This window comes from Lactuca saligna, chromosome 5 (assembly GCF_052625555.1).
Source record: "Lactuca saligna cultivar CGN05327 chromosome 5, ASM5262555v1, whole genome shotgun sequence".
Classification (NCBI taxonomy): Eukaryota; Viridiplantae; Streptophyta; class Magnoliopsida; order Asterales; family Asteraceae; genus Lactuca; species Lactuca saligna.
In genome coordinates, this window is record NC_136421.1 from 49,331,993 (window position 1) to 49,352,055 (window position 20,063).

Below are 20,063 nucleotides of genomic sequence, written 5' to 3' on the forward strand. Positions count from 1 at the left end.
AATCCTCCACTTCACTACGAATATGCTTTCGAACTTTATTTGCAATAATACTAAGAATTTATTTTTGAATTTCCCCAGAAGTATACTTTGAATTATAAGTAGCTTTCTCTAATACAATGTTTGCAACTTCATCATTATACGATGCTAGAAGTTTTAGAAGTTGGAGAAAATTACCACGATTTTTGGAATCAGGTGTTTCATCATGTCCTCGTAAAGCACAATCTTGGAAGGTCAACCAACGAACTGTGTCAATTAACACTTTTAATCGTAAACGATTCTTCAATATTTGTGCTTCATTTTGCTTCACTATGATATTTTCAATGTGTGCTGCTTGGTTCATCAAGTTTTCAGCAAATGCAACAACATTTCTATGTTCTGAGCAACCAATATGTTTCAAGAGCGCACAATTTTTCCCGTAATTAACTTTTTTTCCAATTGTCAAATCCTTTAACAGTAAATGCATTGTAACCATGACACACACTTGGTTTATCATTAAATATTTAACAAATAAAACAATAAGAAGCGCGTGTTGTTGGAGAGTATTCTAGCCAATTAGGGAAAATGTTGAACCAAGAATATTTGAATCTACGAGGATGTTTTGTTGAACCTTTACCTTGATACTCCTTAAGATCTATTTGGAAAGGTCCTAAATTCAGATAAGCTCGTCTCACTTGTTCTATTAAATTAACCGGATAATCCCACATTTGCTTTCGTTTAGCGGGATCTCTTTCTAGATTATTCAAATCAACTTCATTAGGATTTTCCTTTTCTTGTGGTTGTGGCTTGTTCTGTTGTTGTTTATCCTTTTCTTGCAATTGTGGCTCATTCTCTTGTTGATTTTCTGTTTCTTGCGGTTGTGGCTCACTTGTTGAAGCTTTGTGACGTTTACTCTCTTCATTTTGATGATTAGTTTCTTTATCATCTACCTTTATTTTGTAAAAATAGTCTAAGGTTTTCATCTTTCCCATGATTATATCTATAAAAATCAAAATGAAGGAACAATTGATTCAATCAAAATCAAAATTAGAAAAATAACCAATAACTCATTTACCAATTAACAGTGCGTGAAAATTGAAAAGTGAAACCAAATCAAATTGATAAATTGATAGCCAAATCCATTTTATAAAAATAGTCTAAGGTTTTCCTCCATCTTTGTTTTCAGTTTTTTTGAAGCATAACAATTAACAAAATCATTTTTTTTTTCTTTTCCATACTTCCAGTTTGGTGTCCAATGTCCTACTATCCTACAACTTACAATAAATAGACTTAGAAGAGAGCTAAACAAATCATAATTGAATACTAATAAATCAAATTGATAAATTGAAATCCTAGTTAAAAAAGAAACTCTAACTTCTAATTTGGAGTTTGGACCGAGAGAAAAGAGGAGTCAAGAGAAACTCGCAAACAACATCAACAATGCAACACAATATTCAATCAAAACAAAGAACAAGAGAACTGGAAAAGAAAGAACAAGATTCGGGATTGCATACTTGATTTTTGGTGAATGGCGCTTAGCGATGGGCGATGGAGAGAGTGAGAGTGTGAGACCCTGACTCAACAGCAACAGTAGGCATCAATGATTCAACGAACGAGGAATTGGGGAAGAACTAGTTTTGATTTCTGGACTATTTCTTGGAGAATTTGGACTATGCTTGCTGCTTGGAGTCTGATTCGGGAGGGTCCAAAGCCCAAGTTTGAAAATAACAGGCCTGTAATTAAATTACGACCGCAAATGAAATAGAAAATAATTTTAAATAAATTAAATTTAAAATCTTGCTATCATCGAAGAATGTATATACTTATTTGGAACGGGTCATCTTTGAACTTATATTTTCCAGCAATCATCCCAACCAAACTAATATGGTCTGTCAATTTGGCACGAAGCATGCGATTATTTTTATCAGTTGTGATCATTAATATATGCTTGAGAGGAAGCATGACAGATGCGATGATGCCAAAGCATGCAAAGCCCCTTCTTGTAGAACCTGCTTTGGAAAATACAAAAAATGATATAGTGATCATTTATTCACATCTTAAGCTTATTGCAAACCATTCATAAAAGTTCTTTTCTATTCCAAAAAAAAAAAAAAAAAAAACTCAATTTTTTTTTTCAAAAGACCCTCAATTGTTTTTTCAAAAAGACTTGTGTTATAGCAACTTACTTTTATTTATTTATTTATTATAATATCATACTTTCATTTCCATAAAAATCATCAATTAATAGCTAATTACTTTTATTTATTTCTTTATTATAGCATCCTACTTTTATTTCCTTCTACCATAACAATCTACTTCTAAAAATTTACCAAACCATAGCAATATCACGCATATGTGAGTCATTCGAGAGCTTTTGTGTAGTTTTGTTTAACTGCAACACCTCCTGCATAGATCTAACCAAGAAGCTCCAGACTTTGGTGCACCTTTGTCTACAACCTTTAAGAACCACGACAATGCATTGGCATGATCAGGCCTAACACCTCTAAAATGAAATTGCTTCGAGGTGATATTAACGAATTTTGTTCAAAACCGTATTGACGAACCTAAATTCATCAAAGCAAAAATATCCAGTAAAAATATAAACAATCACTAACACCTACAAATAGAAATTGAGATTGATAAAACATATTTTTGACTTAATGAGAACATAGGTTGATTTGTTGATATGATATGAGTCTTTTTTTTTTTTTGACGTAATGTAAAAAGAATAACTCATTTTTACAAATTTACCCTCAAACTGAATGATGTGTCTCAAAAGTTATTTGAGCATCAAACATAAGAAAAGAGTTGAGACCTGAAAAATAATTTTGAAGCTGGGAATCTGAAAATAGCTGGCGACTATAAATATATCATAATACTTCCATTGGGGATGTTGTCGATAAGATTAATTTGATAGTATAGAGAGAAAGCTAGGGTTAATGAAGGCGAATCACTAGAGAAGTAACTAATAGTCCTTTCTTAACGATCTCCCCATCTCAGTTTGTTTTTTCCCCTTTCCTCAATCCATGTTTTAGCAACCAGAAACCTACAAAAATGACAAAATCTTTTAGATGACCCAGAAACCCAGAAAGCAATCACAATACATGAACAGAAACATGAGTGAAAGAAGCAAGTGACTCTTTCACCTGAGTAAGAACTAAGATATGATGTCCAACAACAAAAAAATCCTCTGTCCCTGATTTCGCATCAACCAACCAATTTCATATATAATTTTTAAGCACAAATCAACTTTACTAAATATAAACAAAATCAAGAAAAATCATCAAAAGAAAAAACCCTATAATTACCTGATATCAGGTTATCGATGTAGATGGAATCCAAAGGAACCGAGGAGGAATCGATATACAATTGCTTGAATCTGTGATAATTACCTTGATATCATGCTATCAAAAATCGAGGCGGCGCTCTCCAGTGGTCATCATAGAGGAATCGAGAACCCCTGCGGTTCATACCTTCATTTTTCCATTTATCAACCTCATGCTCGATAATCAATTGGGTCGTGTGGTCATCAAAATCTAATCAATCAATAGTACCATGATAAACCCTAGAATTTGAAAACCCATCGAACGAATCTATAACAGATGCTACAAAAAACAATTCATAATTAATTACAACCATAGATTGAAACATATTAAACATAGAAAAATGTGTGGGGAATCGAATGATATCCTTTATATTTCGTTTAAACAAATAAAACTTACAATGTTAGGTTTCAAATGTGGATGTAATTAGATGAAACGTGATGGTGGTGGAGGCTGTGAGAAAGCGGGAGCGTGCTGGAGGTGCAAGAAAGGGGAGCGCCATAGTATTGGTGATGGGACGACGTTAACACGAAGTGAAACAGACGGTGGTTATGGCTGTGCTCAATCGCTTCTAAAGAGAAACACTTACAGACACTGAAAGGATCGAGATAAAGAAGCAGTGAGAGATAAAAGGAAGACAGTGGAAGGATCGGGAAGTAAAGACATAACCTAACCTGTGGTAACCCGTGTGGTAACTGAAAAAAAAGGAAAAGAAGTACAACAATCCAAGCGTAATTGGCTAGGAAAACAACTAAGAAAGCATACAACAAAGACATGGATAGACCAGAAGACTAAGAGCAAAAATATCAGAAAAACATCAAATACCGCCCACAACACAAACCATTCCAAATTAGGAAACCCCGGTATAAAGTGAGGGCCATTTGTGAAAAAAAAAACCGTGAAGTTTACTATTGCTAACTTTGAAATATATATATATATATATATATATATATATATATATATATATATATTAAAAGAAATCAATTAGTTAATAACTAATAAAGTTTCAAAGTTTAAATATAAGTAGGAAGGAATAATGAAATATCATTGATTAAACTGGAGTTAGTTGTGTTAAAGACTAAAAAAGAAATTTCATTATGTTTTTATTTGGATATTAAATAACTTATGTTTAATTTACATTTTGTACGATAATTTTTATTTGGATTTTTAAATGACTTGTGTGTAATTCACATTTTGTATGACAATCTGTATGTTTTTATAATTATTCATCAACTTCATCCATCACTATACATAGTAGCAGGGTAAAATGATCATTTTTTATTAGTCAGCACATTCAGTCAGATGTACTATCAAGCAACATGATTTCTTACTCAGTCAGGATTTCTTACCCATACAAACATTTCTCAGTCAGCACTTTCTTAGTCGGCATATGTCAAACGAGGCCTAAGTCTAGAAATTAAAGAGTCCAAGAAGCAAATGGTCATTATATATATATATATATATATATATATATATATATATATATATATATATATATATATATATATATGAGATGGTTCAAATAAAATATTAAATAAAATAAGAATGAGAAAATACTATTTTTATGTTATTAGGCTGTAATAAATTTTGTATATACAGTTTTATGACATTATTTAACAATGAATATATCAATAAATCATATGTTAATATTCATATTAGAATATACTATAATATTATACATACACAAAATTCATAGTTGAATAATAACATAAAAAAGTATTATCATGTTTTTATTTTAATTAATGCTTTTATTTGATCTTTTATATATATATATATATATATATATATATATATATATATATATATATATATATATATATATAATACCAGGTGTTTTAAAACTCGCCGAGTTGGCCCAATTACTCAACGGAGTACTCCTTAGTTGGCCTCTTACCGAGACAAGTTACAAAATCTAAGTACTCCTCGATCGGTCCGTTACTGAAACAAACAGTGTTGTAAAACTTGGCGAACTCAGTGATTGATATGTCTAATATACTTAATGGTTTATTATCTAACATACACACATGTGATTATTACAATATATATATCTTAAATTTTCTGTAATTATCGACGAAGTGAGACCATTGTGTGTTTTTTATTTTTTTGTGTATTCACACGTATCTAATTTTATTATATATTTCAATAAACTTATGATTTTGACATATATAATTTCCCTAAAAATATTTCTACATGAATTATCGAATCCGAGTACTCGCTACTCGGCAGTCAGCCAAACATGTATCGAGTAGCGCCTTCTACTACCATGCAAATACCTACTCCTTCAAATGTTGGTAAATTCTCATTTTCATTATAGTGATAAATTGTCTTTTCCCTCATCTTCTATAACCATATTATGCAATATGAAACATGCATAAATCAAACTACTTGTTCTTTTTTCGCTTAAATGATCATACTGTTGATGAGAGTATCTCCCAATGTCTTTTTTAAATACCAAATTCCCGCTCAATATCCTTCCTAGTTAATTCTGGGTCGACTTAAACTTTATTCTCTTTTCATCATTTAGACATGAGAAATATTTCACAACTGTACTATATCCCATCGGTAAAGTAATACCCGGGTTTGTATGATGTTTTATTTGCTTGAAATGACACATCATACGATTTTCCAATGTAGATGTCGTTGAATATCGTTGATTGGTCTAGAACATTGATGTCGTTGTTGGAACCCATTGGACCAAAAATTGCATGATTGATCCAAAGATCATAGGAAACCACTACTTCTAAAATTATTGTCAGCTGTTTCTGACCGCCTCACATAAATTGAACGCGCTACGTATTAGGGCACATTAACAACCCCCAATGTGTACAATCAATACTACCAAGCATTCAAGGGAACCTATGTTTGTTTTCAATACTACTAAATGTAGGATTGCATAAATACAGTGACAACCATCAAAAATATTAGGTCAAATAAACCAACAAGTCAACTCGGTCCTCTCGACTAAATGTAGGCTTGCATAAATACTGTGACAACCCTAAACATGTGTCGTATGTAATTGGTGGGATTAATAAATGTAGGCTTGCATAAATACTGTGACAACCGTAAAAAATATTAGGTCAAATAAACCAACAAGTCAACTCGGTCCACTCAACTTGTACTAATACGATAAGGTAAAAATAAATGGCTTGCCATTTTAATACAAAGTATCACTCGGAAGTTTCATATGTTTGAAAAGATCTAAACCCTAAATGGGGTGAGTGATGTAATGACTCGGTAATTTCAGTTTCCTATACTTCGGGGATTAGTAACATTCATAATGAGATATAGTGAAGTTCATAAAGTTAACATTTCGGGAGCAAAACAATGATACCGGCTGCAAATAAAATCTCTTTCTCTTTATTTCTCTCTCTCCCTCTCTCTCTCAAATCTCTCTGAAATCTCTCCAAAATCTCTCTCAATGTCCTCAAAACTCTTTCAAGCTTTTCCATAAACACAAACATCAATCCATCCCTACCTATATAGAAAACAACCCAAAACGGGAGTAGAAAACTCAAAAGAACAACACCACTTCGGAACTAGATCAATCACTTCGGAATTATAAGCTGACTTCGGATTTTGCCTCACTTCGGAACGTACTACTTGGTTTCGGAACCAGATGACTTCAGAATTTTGATTCGAATCCGGAAGCAGGAAGGGCCACTTCAGAATTCTGATTCGACTCCGGAATCAAGAAAGACCACTTCGGAACTTCTGTTTCGACTCCAAAAGTTGAAGGCCATGTCAGAATTTTTGCTGGATGACTCCGGAATTGGAAGATTGACTTTAGAATTCACCATTTGACTTCAGATTTTTGACCATCTTGGACATTCTTTCTATTCTAAGAGATTTTGACGTCGGGAATCCCACCAAACTCGTATTTTTATAACCCAGACCCCTTAAGCCCCTATTTTATGCCAATTTTAAATATTTAAAACATATTTACATAAAATAATATTTAAGATTTATAAATATATTATTTTAAATCATAAAGTGATTTGGCCAAATAAAGTAGATAAGAGGGTTTGACTTTATGACTTGATGTAATCTCCATCTCCAACACATTCACAATAACCTACGTATTACCCATCATATATCTATGCTTTAACCTCCATACCTCCAAGTAAATGTCCTATCACTACATTTCTTTATAATAAACAAAATCACACTTAGGATCTTCCTTATTTTCAACATTAAACTTCCAGTAACATCTCATTTCCTCTTAAAAGCAAACTTTCCAAGCTTGCAAGTTCAAAACCCTTTCAAGACATCCTTAGATCTTTGTAAGTATTTTCGAGATTCCTACTAAAACTTATACATTTTATGTTGATTTCACTCTGTTTACATCAAAATGTGTTAAAACCTTAGGATAAAGCCATCTCCAAGAAAGTTCATCATCTCCATCTAAGATCCTAGGCTCGAAATCTTCATCTCACCACTTCAACGTATACACATCAACCACTCAAGGTGAGCTTCATACCCCCATATTTTCGAGTTTTTCATTGTTTTTAGGGAAGGATACAAGTCAAATATCGTTTAACCATTGGATATTAACATGTACTTATGTGTTATGTGTTTAACCTTTGGATAATTGCATGAATCTTAAATATGGTGCTGAAAATGGAACAACTATTGGTGAAAAAGAAATTTTATCCTATGTATCTTCATAAAAATCAACATAAAAATATTTTGACTCAAAACTTTCAAAAACGGTAAGAAGGTGCAAAACGTAAATATGTGATTTGATATTTTACTAAAAGTAATTATATTTGTAAAATGATCGTAAACCTGTATTCACGATTTTGATGGGTTAAAACCCAAGATATTATGTTATTTTTATACCAAATGTTACAACTATTTACCTTTATGAGGACTATTTTTTTTTAATAAAAGTGTTATGAATAGTTTTTACCAAAATGGTGTACAAAAGAGTTCATGACAGAAATATTGGCATGCCATAAACTATGTACCATAAAACACCTGTCACAAGTTTGCAGTAGAAAAGTTATTTTTCTTATTCTAAAAAGAGACTAGAAATTTCCATAAACCTGTTAAGGCTCTTGTGAGATTTCCCTTCGTTGTACCTACCTAGCGTACACCGTAAGTCCTGTAGTTATAACTAGAGTCCCATGGAGGGAGAGTAGGGTAATTGTGTATAGATTTATATGGGGTTGACACCCCCACACCTGAGTTGTTTGTTATAGCTAGACGAGACCAGTCTAGGGTGACAAATATCCTACCGAAACCGACGCCCGAAGAGCGTCATGACAGACATTTTAGTTGTATCAAAAATGGTTATAACGGCTCACATAGGGATTAACGAAATGATTTTGGTTTACGAGAAGCTTATACTTCATTGGTTTTATTGGAAGAAATGAAACTATAAACTATTTTCTGTATGATACTCTCTTCCATCATGGCGTTAGGGTTTGAGACCATAGTTTACCTTTAAGAAAAATACTACATTTTTTTGGAAATATACATTATTACTTTATGAGGAAAAGATACCAATGAATTATTTTCAAGTTCAGTTCATATTAAGGAAAATATTGGATTTTCTGGGAACATACTCCTTACAAATATAACAAAAGAAAACAAAGGACATGCATGCATATACTCACGTTTTTTTAGAACGAGACTTACAAACTCTTTTTATAGAAAATATCAGATTTTCTGAAAGTACAACAAGAACTATTCTAAATAAGTGCAAAACTATTTTATACAAAAATGCTTATGAAGTCACCAAATTTTTAGTTGACACTTTTCAAAACGACTCGTATTCTTAGGATGCCAGCAGACAGGTGCTCAACCCTACTTGAGGGCCGACATCGTCGTTTCATGTTTTTCCTAGTTTTCAGTTATCTGTATTCTTCTTTTGAACAACTGTGTTTGTAACCAATGTAATACGTGAAATCTAAATGTATGGATGTTTGTGTTGCTATGTTTCATTACTAAATAAATTGTTATGATACTATACATGAAGTCACTCCATCCACCGCTAGACGTTTCCGCCGTTCTGGTTTGGAGGTGTGACAGATTGGTATCAGAGCCAGGTTTATAGTGAACTAGTGTATCAAACCATACAAGATATACATCTATAAATACCATGGGACTAAAACACTCTGACTAAAAGTATATTTTAGAAATATAAGTTTTTTTATAAAAGTATACATATTAGGGCAATGTCATAATAAGAACAAAACAAAAGTAATTAGATGTTGGACACTACAGTCAAACCTAGACAGTTATGTAATCATATCTGGGATAAATATAATCTGATCAACTATATTTATTTGAGATACGACCAACATGTGTTTGGGAGTGAGAGTGATGTTGCAAAAAGTCTAAAATTACAAAATATACATGCAAATGAACATTGGGATCGAACATAAAGTTTAAAATACTATAGGAGTATATTAGGATACCATATAACACTCACACCTAAATCTTCTACATACATCTCATACCTCTATTATCGTATGGGCAACATGGATGAATTTTTGACCATGAGGACCCCCACTACCCTTCCGTAGTAGCCAACAAATGGATCAAGGAGGATCCAGAAGAGGCTCATGAGGAAAACCCAGAAGTGGGTCCTAAAGAATACCAAGAGATGGACTATGAGGGGGAGATCCTTAGCGAGCCTTACCCTTCGGGGCCAATACCAAACCAACACGCAGAGCAGGAGGAACTTACCGACCGTCTACGCTCCTTAAAGGAGGAAGTGGCCACCGTAAGACAAAAGCTCATACGACATAGGCTAGGGCAGCCTTAGCCGAGCAGAGAGCGGAAGAGGCCACTCATGAAATGAGTGAAATGGCTGAGCACCTAGTACGCTATTTCGGCATGTGAGCGTCACTACACTACTCGCACTAGGTCCTAGGTTTACTATGTACTTCGTTACAACTAGTAGTAGTAAATCAAGAGAGGTATGCCCTCCAAGAACCCATGTAATCCAAACCAACTAATTGTACTGATATCTGTATCCCATTTTGTTAAAATTAACGATCGTCCAATACCTACTACTACCCATTACCATAAATACATCATAGGGATGTAGGTCGAAACATTGAGAATCGTGCAACAAAACATGTGACTTATATGTGCGCATGCATGACTGTATATCTATAATCATAGATGAGATACAACAAGAAATGACCATAGTTACTTACGAACTTGTTTCTCATCATGCATCAGAATCATATCTTCCCATGAAAATAACCAACACATTGGCGAACCATCAATTCTACAGATCGACTCCACAACCTTCCAAGTCGCTGTAACGGCTGCCGTGGCAGCTGTCATGGCGCAACTCAGTGCCAACAACACAAACAAAATGGATAAAGTGCCGACAATTCCAACCGTAGTAACAACCAAGGAAACCAACGGGGTACAACTTTCCAAGACACCCCAAACCCCAAACCTAAGATCATGAAACGAAAGTTCGGGAAAGAGAAAGGGAGCAGTTCGACTCAAGGATTTACAAAAAGGCAACGAGTTGCAGCAGTCCTTATCCCCACTGACCTTATTATCTTAGCACCGAGAAAACCATATCATGGAAACCTCCCACGTTGCAGCAAGTGCAACTACCATCATCATGGAGTCTGTCGGGAATTATATTGCAATAAGTGCAACAAGATGGGGCACACCGCATGTTTTTGTAGGAACCTGGCCCAATGCATCACTCCAAACCCCGAGGCTGGAATAAGTCCAGTATGCCACAAGTGTGGTGAGACAGGACATTTCAAGAGGGATTGTCCAATTGAGAGTCTGGCTTGACATCATCAAATACCCATCCCGTGAGTCTGGCCCCATGTCGAATGTTAGTTGACAAATTACACTTGTATATTTTGGAATTGTAGAGAAACGTTTGTGACCTATTGCATCAATCTTCTGTTGAAAATATGAAAATCGATTTTTCACATCTTCAATAATGCGTAGAAATAATTCTTTCCTCATCCGGAACCAAGGTTTGAAATTTTCAATGTAGACTGTATCATCGTGAAAGTAATCATTCACAATGTAGTTGTGACCGACTTCACAATTTCTCTATAAATGAGGATTTCTAATTTTTGGATGCAAAATTTCGGTTTCATTTTCTTATAGATAAACGAATGTTGTTAGCATAACATATCCGATGAAGACATTTTCATATTGCATATATGAAGATTATACGTGTCCGCAGGTCGCGCCCATGCACGAGTTCGACGTGAATAATCTTTCTATAATTTTTTAATGATAATATATAATATTTTTTTTTTTTTGGAAAAGCTTTTTTATAAAAATAAATAAATAAAAGCTAGCTAGATGCTAGCAAAGAACAACAAAAACTTAAGGAATCATAGGATTAGAGGTCTTAAAAGAAAACCAATTAAATGCGTACAAGGTAATAGTGTCAATAATCGTTTGTTTCCAATACTTCTTTGTTCCTAAAACCAAAGCGTTCCAAAAACAACAAATCACCCAAACAACTTTCATAATGATTGAAAGGACAAGCTCCCTCTTTGGTTGTCGTATAGGGATCAGATCTTACCAACGATATAGGTATGCCATAGATCCGAAGGTAGGAATACTCAAGTCAATCTAGGAAGCTATTCTCTCCCAAACTTGCGCCACTATGTTACAAGTAAAAAACATGTGTTGAATTGTCTCCAAACCTCCATCACAATTAAGACATCTAGTAGAATCCAATTATATTCCTATTCTGTCCAAGTTAATATGTGTAGGAAGACGATCCATGTTAATCCTCCAAGTTAAAATATTGACTATAATTGGAACATATCTATTCTATTTGGTCTCCAAACTACTAGTAAAAAAATCGTTCATCTATGTCCATCTTAAGAGAGCTAACCGCCTATCACTAACTATCCCGAACATCCGTGTAATTCACATTTTATAAAATCAAAAGCAATTCTTAGTATTGTTCAATCTCTAATCCCCCTCTCAAACCATGATGGCATTCAGAATCCTAACCATTTAACGACCAAAATTTTCTAACAACATTGTTTTTGGAAAGAGCAAATAATCTATCAAATTTAAACACAGAGCAATCGGGTTACTTCATGTATCTTTCTAGAAGCGAATATCTCTCCCATTTCCAAGGGCTCTTTGTATCACTGACTCAGTTAACAAGTGACATTCTCTAGTTTTCAGAACCAATTAAAACTTTTATTTACACTTTTAAAATTTATTTATTTATTTTTGCGGAAAACCCTAGTACAAAAGATCATTTTGATTACAAATGTTTGTTTCCAAAATGTTAAAACCCTAAGTATGTCATAATCAATACATATACATAAGTTACAATGTAAAGACTTGATGTTCCTGAATACTATTGCAGGTTGTCTCTCAATCACTGAACATCCTAATCAAGTTCCAGTAGCTTAAGTCTTGATACTTGTGATGCATATAAACTAAGTGGGCCAAGTTGGGGAAACCTGATGATATATATAGGGATTTCAATCCCACAATATTGGCTTACATTCCTACATATCCATTCCAACCGATCCTCACAGATCCTAGTCCACGATTATCTGGGAGAAATTATCTCGCCTATTTACTAAGTGCACTAGATTGGGGAAACCTAGTGAGATATATAGGGATTTCAATCCCACAATATTGGCTTACATTCCTACATATCCATTCCAACCGTTCCTCACATATCATAGTCCATGATTATCAGGGAGAAATTATCTCACCTAATTAACAATTACAAGTTTTGACTACACAACCAGAGGCTTCCTTGGCATGTGTAATTCATAAGACATACGAGCATTTAGAGTGTTTGTTGAATATGATATCCCATTTCATCTACTTCTGTGAGTAATGAGCACACAATAGCAACGTAATTCACACAACTTTCTAGAATGATCAAGTGTTTTCACATACTATGAGAGGTGACCAAACATACCATTATACTTATCTGATCTGGACCCACCATTTATAATCATCCAAGGGGAATACTATAATGTACTCCTGTATGGAGCTACCGTAAATTGACACATGAAAGTGTCATGGAACATAAATTTACTCTCCGTTCCTAGCTTATGCACATTCTCCTAATGAGACTACATAATATCAAAATTTAATTGAACTAGGTACCTTCCATCTATCAAAGTTTATCCCTAGACTAGATTACAATGCCTATAACCAACTTCTACTACCAACTTTATTCTTGGGCTACACTAACCTATCTTTATATATATATATATATATATATATATATATATATATATATATATATATATATAGAGAGAGAGAGAGAGAGAGTAAGGATGAAATATGAATTGCAATTATGTGTGAATGTATAACTATTTCTTGTCTATTTGATTTAAAAAAATGAATGAGTGTGATTTGAGGGTACATATGATTAACATATGATAACATGCACTATATAATTACACTTATTTAATTTTAAGTGTATTTTAGTCTACTAACTTATTTAAAAAGGAAAGATTACACATTAATTACATAATTTAATGAGCTTTTTATTAAAAACTTATTTATCTTATTTTACAAAGTAAACATGGATAATTAAACATCATTTTAAAAAAACATAAGTCCATAAAATTATTTTCAAGTATTCTCCTCTGGTAATCGTTCTTACACAAGTGGAATCCGTTCCAATGTCGTTGCTATCCCAGGTGTATTCTACTGTGACTTACGTCAAAACCAAGGAGCGAGTCTACTTTCAGATCCTTACTCACAAGGCTTCAATCTCAAAAGGGCGATTTTGTTCACTGCTAGGGCTTGCTGTAGATGCTTCAGTCATCTCTCCGGATTTCATCACTACAACTCAACTATTTTCGATGTTTTATGAGATGGGCTACACTGAGGTGCTTACTACCTTCACCAAATTCAAGAAATCATGCTTACCGCCTCAATGGAATGTGTTACTCACTCTTCTTCACAAGGGGTTAGTTGAGTGTGTTGGTGGGTCTGATGGTTCGAACAAGTGTTTTATGATGCTTATGTATGGCCTTTACAACAGAATCAACCTGTACTATGGTTCATTGATCTGGACCCAACTGGTGCAGAGCTTGAACTCTTCAACGAAGCATTCAGAAATCTCATGTGGTCGTTTTTGGACTCTTGTCACACGGAGGGCTATAAACGCTCTTGAGATTCTAGTCATGAAGGATGCTTTGCTCTCCTCTGTCTCAGCCTTTCACACTAATAAGATCATAGTAGTTGATCCAACCAGGTTCTTTCAGAATGGTTCTATTCCTGAAACTATGTATCGCTGTGTCTCTCAAAAGATTAAAGTAATTTCAAAATACAAGCTGCTTCCTCCCATAAGTCCACGCAAATTGACTCCAGATATGTAAGCTGTTTTGGATGAGGTTGAGAAGCCATCTAAAAGAGGGAAGAAATCCAATCCCAAGAAAGACGCAACCGAGGGTCCCTCCTCTAAACTAGCCAGGTCCAAGAAAAGGAAAAGTGAAGCAGGTGACTCTTCTGCTCCAAAGAAAGTGAAGAAAATGGAACGAAGAAAACAAACTCCTTCACTTTCCCGTTCAGAAAAGAATGATGAACAGTCTGCTGGTGAGGAAGAGGAAGAGCAAAATGAAGGTTCTCCTAGGGGGAATACACCTCCTCGGTCTCCAACTCCAGAGGATGTTGTTAATGATTCTATTCCTACTCCTTCTCCATCTCCACCCAAGTCTATTGTTCAGGACTCGGTTCCTCCTCCACTTCCACCTACATCACAACCTTCTTCTATAATTGCTCCACCACCGTCTGTCAGCTCTACTCCTATCACTACAACTCCATTACTACCTCTTATTTTTTCCCAAGCAACTTTCACCTATACACCTATCATCACCTATACCACCGATTCTTCAGTAAAAGTCAACACATCTGATGTGGGGGAGAAGAATTAAGATCCTCCTAAAGTCACAACTGAACCAATTTGCCCAAATCTTTCTAGTGATTCTAATCTAGCTCTCGGAGGAGCCAAATTTGAGTTTGATTTTACTTACTACAGTCCCTACAGAATCCCAAGTGATGAGGATGAATCTGCTCCAACGACCAAGCAGTAGATAGACAGTGTTAATGAAAAGCTTGATGCACTGATTGAGTCCTCTATGAAGTGCAATGATGTTGTCATGAAAGCCTTTCTAGATACATCGTTGCACCAGTATCATTAGTCCATCGACAAATGCACTGTTGCTGTGGATGATTCTACTTCTTTGTGCAAGAACGCTACAACTGATGTCAAAAACCTTATTCATGATTCCAAGGTTTTCCTTGATTCTCTCAAGGGTTATGCTCAGACAAATGCTGCTAAGGTGAATGCATATGTTTCTTCCCTGTCTCAGTCTCTTCAAGGAGAACAATCCAAATTTGAGACTCTTCGGTCTGATGTTTTTACTAATAACAAGAATTTTCTGGCATCTGTTGACTCTCGGTTAGACAAGCTCAATGCTGATTTCCAGGTGGAAAGGAAACTATGAGATGATCTTGCTCAACGGATCGCTATCAATGAAGTGCAGAAGGCTGAAATTGCCAGAGCAGAAAGAGAAATTTCGCTGTTAAAAACCGAATAAGCGGTTTTTCGTAGTTGTGCTGGGGATGTTCTTACTCAGCTGCATAATGTGATTCAAGATCATGACCCTATTCTTATGCTTACAATTCATAATCATCTATCCTCCAAACTCCTGCCAACAATTGAACTCTTACGAGAAATGAAGGTTGTTTCGGATAGGATGGCCACTCCGCAACAAGGGGGAGAAGGTACTGTGAAGATCCCTCCTGATGTTAAACTGAAGGTGACTGTAAAAACCGAACCGAAGGATAATGTAGCTTTGGGTTCTGGTAATAAAGAAAATAAGAAACATGTCATTGGGGAAGATGATGATAGTGAAGAAGATCAAGAAACTATATCTGAGATCCTGAAGCGAAAGAAAAGGGATCAGGAGATAGATGAAAATCTTTGAATTGAAAAGGAAGAAGAAGAAAGAGAAAGAAAGAAGAAAGAAGAGGATGATGCTCTTAGTTGCAAGAAGATGTTGTTCCCCCTTGGACTAGGGAAACACTAATCAAAGAAGCTATAGAGTTTCCAAGCACATACTGGTTGGAACCTGTGACTTCGTTTAACTGTGATAATACGAGGGATTCACAGTTTGATATGCCTATAAAACGAAAGGCACTCATTTTTCATTTTTTGATTCGACTACTGAAGTCCCTTCACATCATCCACAAATTGACCGAGAAATTATTGATTTTTATCTTCAGTTCGGTCAGCCTCAGTATGGAGAGCACAGAAAATTACAACGATCAAGGTGCTGAAGCCTTTTCCTGCAGGGAAGTTCATTAATGTTCAATTCAAAATATCCCGAGGTTCAGATAACTCGGTTTCTTTGATATCCCTGGCAGATCTTCCCAATTTAATTCCTCATGATTAGATCCTGCTATTAAATATTTTGCTCTCTAATGCTGTGACAATAGTCAATTTCGGGTCAAGTCAAAGTCAAACCGGACGACTCAATTAGCCCTTGTATATTAGGGTTTACATTGTGTAATTACTAAACAACTCGCTATGTTAATGAGAAATCATCATTTGGAAAATTCGTGTGTTTGAATTTCCATAGCCGTGATAAGGCTAAACATTGAACCAAAGCGATAAAACACTATTACACACTCATCAAGAGTGTGTAGGAAACTAAAATGTGGCTTAATGGGGCTTGCGGACCTTGCATTGCGAATCCGGACACTCAAAAATACCACAAAGTAAACCTCTCTCAATCGTATTCGCTCTATCTCTCTCTATTTTAAATATCTCCCAAATCTCTCCCATATCTCTCTCAAGAGTTCCCGTAACTTTTTATAATCACTCGGTCATCCTGACCCTTAACCGGGTCAAAAACCACTTAAAACGGTGTAAAAATGAGTAAAATAGTCTTAAGGAGCCGAAACCCTCTTAGGAGCCGAGGCCTTCTTAAGAGCCGAACCCTAGGAGAATCGAAACCCCTGGACTCGAGAAGCAGCTAAGAACAGAGACCCCTGAGAACCGAAACCCCGTGGACCGAAACCCCTAAGGATCGAAACCCTTGAGAACCGAAACCCGCCTGAGACCGAACCTCGCTTTCGGCTCTCTCCTTCCCACTTTCGGTCCGAGAGGCGACCCATGCAGCCGGGACTATACTCTCGGTTCCTCTTCTACTCTCGGTCCCCATGTACAACCGAGCCCCGCCTTCGGTTCTAAGCTCCTAAGGAGCCGAACCTTCGCATCCTCGGCTAGAATTTCGGAAATTTACAATTTTTGCCCGGTTTTCAATATTTTTAGCATTTTAAGCCCGTTTTTCATCATTTTAAAGCGGGATTTTCACCTAAAACTTTATTTTAACATATTAAGACCCATAGGTCTTAATTAATCACGTTTTTAATGCAAATCTTATCCAAGATTTAGTGGTTGGAGTAATTAAAGTGGAGTGTTAACTTTCCTTTAGCTTATGACACAAGCAACCACTCACACCCACTCCTTGACCAGCCACACTCTTTCTACCATGCCTAGGTCATGTCAATGTACTTTTTTTTCATCATTTTCAACCTTTTCCCACGTTTTTAGAGCTAGAACATCTCTCCTCACTCCTCACTTCACTCATTTTCTCTCATTTCACCAAACATCAAACACAACTTTCCTCTCACTTTCTGTCTCTAAAAATTCGAGATTTCAAGGCTGATCATCAAATATTCTTCCACTTTTGGTAATTAATATGATCATTTATATGATTACCCCACCTCCTTCTACTCAAATCATAGGTTACTTACACAAACTTCATCATATTTGTGATAGATCTTCGAATCTTCAAGCAATCTTCTAAATGTTCTTGAGTTGAACACTTCCCTTCTCCAACATCCATCCATAAAAATCACACAATGCGAGTTCATACACCTACATTTTCATATTTTCTTAAGTTTTAAGGGCGGGGGGGGGGGGGGGGGTTACAAGTTAAATCACCAAGAGCACAACTAAATGCTTCTAACAGCTTTCATCAGAAAAGTTGGACTCCATTCACGGAGTGTTTTGGTCAACTAAAACATTTTAGTTTTCAAAATTGTACAAGGTGCAAGTAGTTCAAGTTCTTAGCTTTAAAATGGATACTTTTACATTTCCATAAAAATTTTCTACAATTTATGGTGATTTTTACAAAACTGCCTATCTTTTCGAGAACCAATCTGGACTAGTATGTGTTTATGGACGTTTTCACCTAAGTTTGAGGCACTAAAAATCATGGGAAAATTTATGAACAAACTAGACTCATTTTACTAACTTCAAGAATTTATGGATTCTAATTTGGACCTGTTATGAATTTGCTATAAATTTTCTAAGAACAGTAATGAAAAATGTTAATAACAGAAAAATGCTAACAATTTCATTTCACCTTGTAACATGTCGAGCAAGGTGTATATCTTTATGTGAACATATGTTATTGCAAATAAATGACATTTTGTCGTGGTATATAGATATGCATCAGTTAATAAATGGATTTTGATATATATATATATATATATATATATATATGGAATATAAAAGATAACAAATTGTTATAATCAAAGTACATCCATTACATACAAACATTTGAATAAACTATGTTAAATATAGTTTACGTACATTACCACTACTACCCTTGTTTTGATAAACTATAATAGGTATAGTTCATGATGCATTGCATAACACACTCATATAAAAAGGTTAGATTTATATGAAAATGGATTTTCATTACATTACACGTAAATTCGTTAATGACTTTGTGAGACATTCGCTTCACATTTACCAATAAGTCTTGTATTGTAACCAGAGTCTCCTGGAGGGAGAGCATGATAGTAGTATATAGATCTATATTGGGTTTGAAAAACCCACACCTTAACTGCAAGCAACAGTTAGACCGGCAGGTTTGGGGTGACAAATGTCATAACATTTCCGACGCCTGAAGAACGTCGTTTCAGGCCAACTAGGTCATAGCATGGTTATAATAACTCACAGAAAATATTAACAAACATAGGAATCTATGGGAGTTTCATTGAAATCAAAAGAGTTAATGCCGATTTAAACTTGCATTATTTACTATAAGTAAGAAAGGTTACTTATACATTTTGGTCTCTGGATATAAGACAACATTACACATTTTAAGGAAAATATCGGATTTTTCTGGAACAAACATTTCATTTGTAAGAGAAAGGCTTGTATCAAGTTAAAACAAAAGCTTATGAACTCACCAACCTTTGTGTTGACACTTTTCAAACAACTTGTATTCTCAGGAAATCACTAAACAGGTAATCAAGTGCATTTTGAGGATGGGACGTTAAGGCGTCAAACATCTCACATTTTGTCAACATATTGTAATTGATTTGGAAACATGTAATTCATACAATGATGTAACTCTTTCAATTATATATATGTTGGTTGTGTTTGCTTGAATTACTATTGCAATTGTGGTTATGATACTATACAGGAAGTCCTCCACCCCGGACGTTTCCGCCATCCTTGGTTTGGGGGTGTGACAAATGCGAAGAGTATGAGCCAATCCTAAATCATCTGAAGGGGATGTTGGCTTCATACATCCATGAAGTTGCCAAGATAGATAAGGAAATAGCTTCTGTTTTAAGGAAGAAACAGACGATGAAGCCTACTGCAAAGCTTGAAGATGTCAACAAAATGCGTCTTGGTCAATTTGATTATGCTCACCTCACTGTTATGTTCACAAGAGCTAAAGGTGAAAAGTTTCTATTTTCTCCTTTTTACAAGCATCTGTTCTCCACTGA

At 35.0% G+C, this 20,063-nt stretch overlaps 1 protein-coding gene and 1 long non-coding RNA gene across 5 annotated transcripts; both read right to left on the minus strand.

Annotated features, from left to right (window-relative positions):
• Positions 1 to 58: 58 nt before the first annotated feature.
• On the minus strand, positions 59 to 463 carry LOC145045277 (uncharacterized). The gene has a single exon (XM_078993614.1). It carries the CDS (start codon positions 461 to 463, stop codon positions 59 to 61), a length of 405 nt encoding a protein of 134 aa, XP_078849740.1.
• On the minus strand, positions 463 to 4,056 carry LOC145047696 (uncharacterized). Of its 4 annotated transcripts, none has more exons than XR_013682336.1 (8): positions 3,699 to 4,056; positions 3,285 to 3,581; positions 3,123 to 3,172; positions 2,792 to 3,022; positions 2,312 to 2,540; positions 1,800 to 1,985; positions 1,491 to 1,709; positions 463 to 976 (listed from the first exon to the last, which is right to left on the minus strand). It is a non-coding gene; the product is annotated as an uncharacterized LOC145047696 (long non-coding RNA). The 4 variants fall into 4 exon arrangements; XR_013682338.1 differs by having other exon boundaries at positions 2,307 to 2,433; positions 3,699 to 4,055; XR_013682335.1 differs by having other exon boundaries at positions 2,307 to 2,540; positions 3,699 to 4,054.
• Between the last annotated feature and the right edge of the window lie 16,007 nt (positions 4,057 to 20,063).

Coding starts and splice junctions, on each gene's coding strand:
- LOC145045277 (XM_078993614.1), bottom strand. CDS start 463: ATGCATTTACTGTTAAAGGATTTGACAATTGGAAAAAAAGTTAATTAC.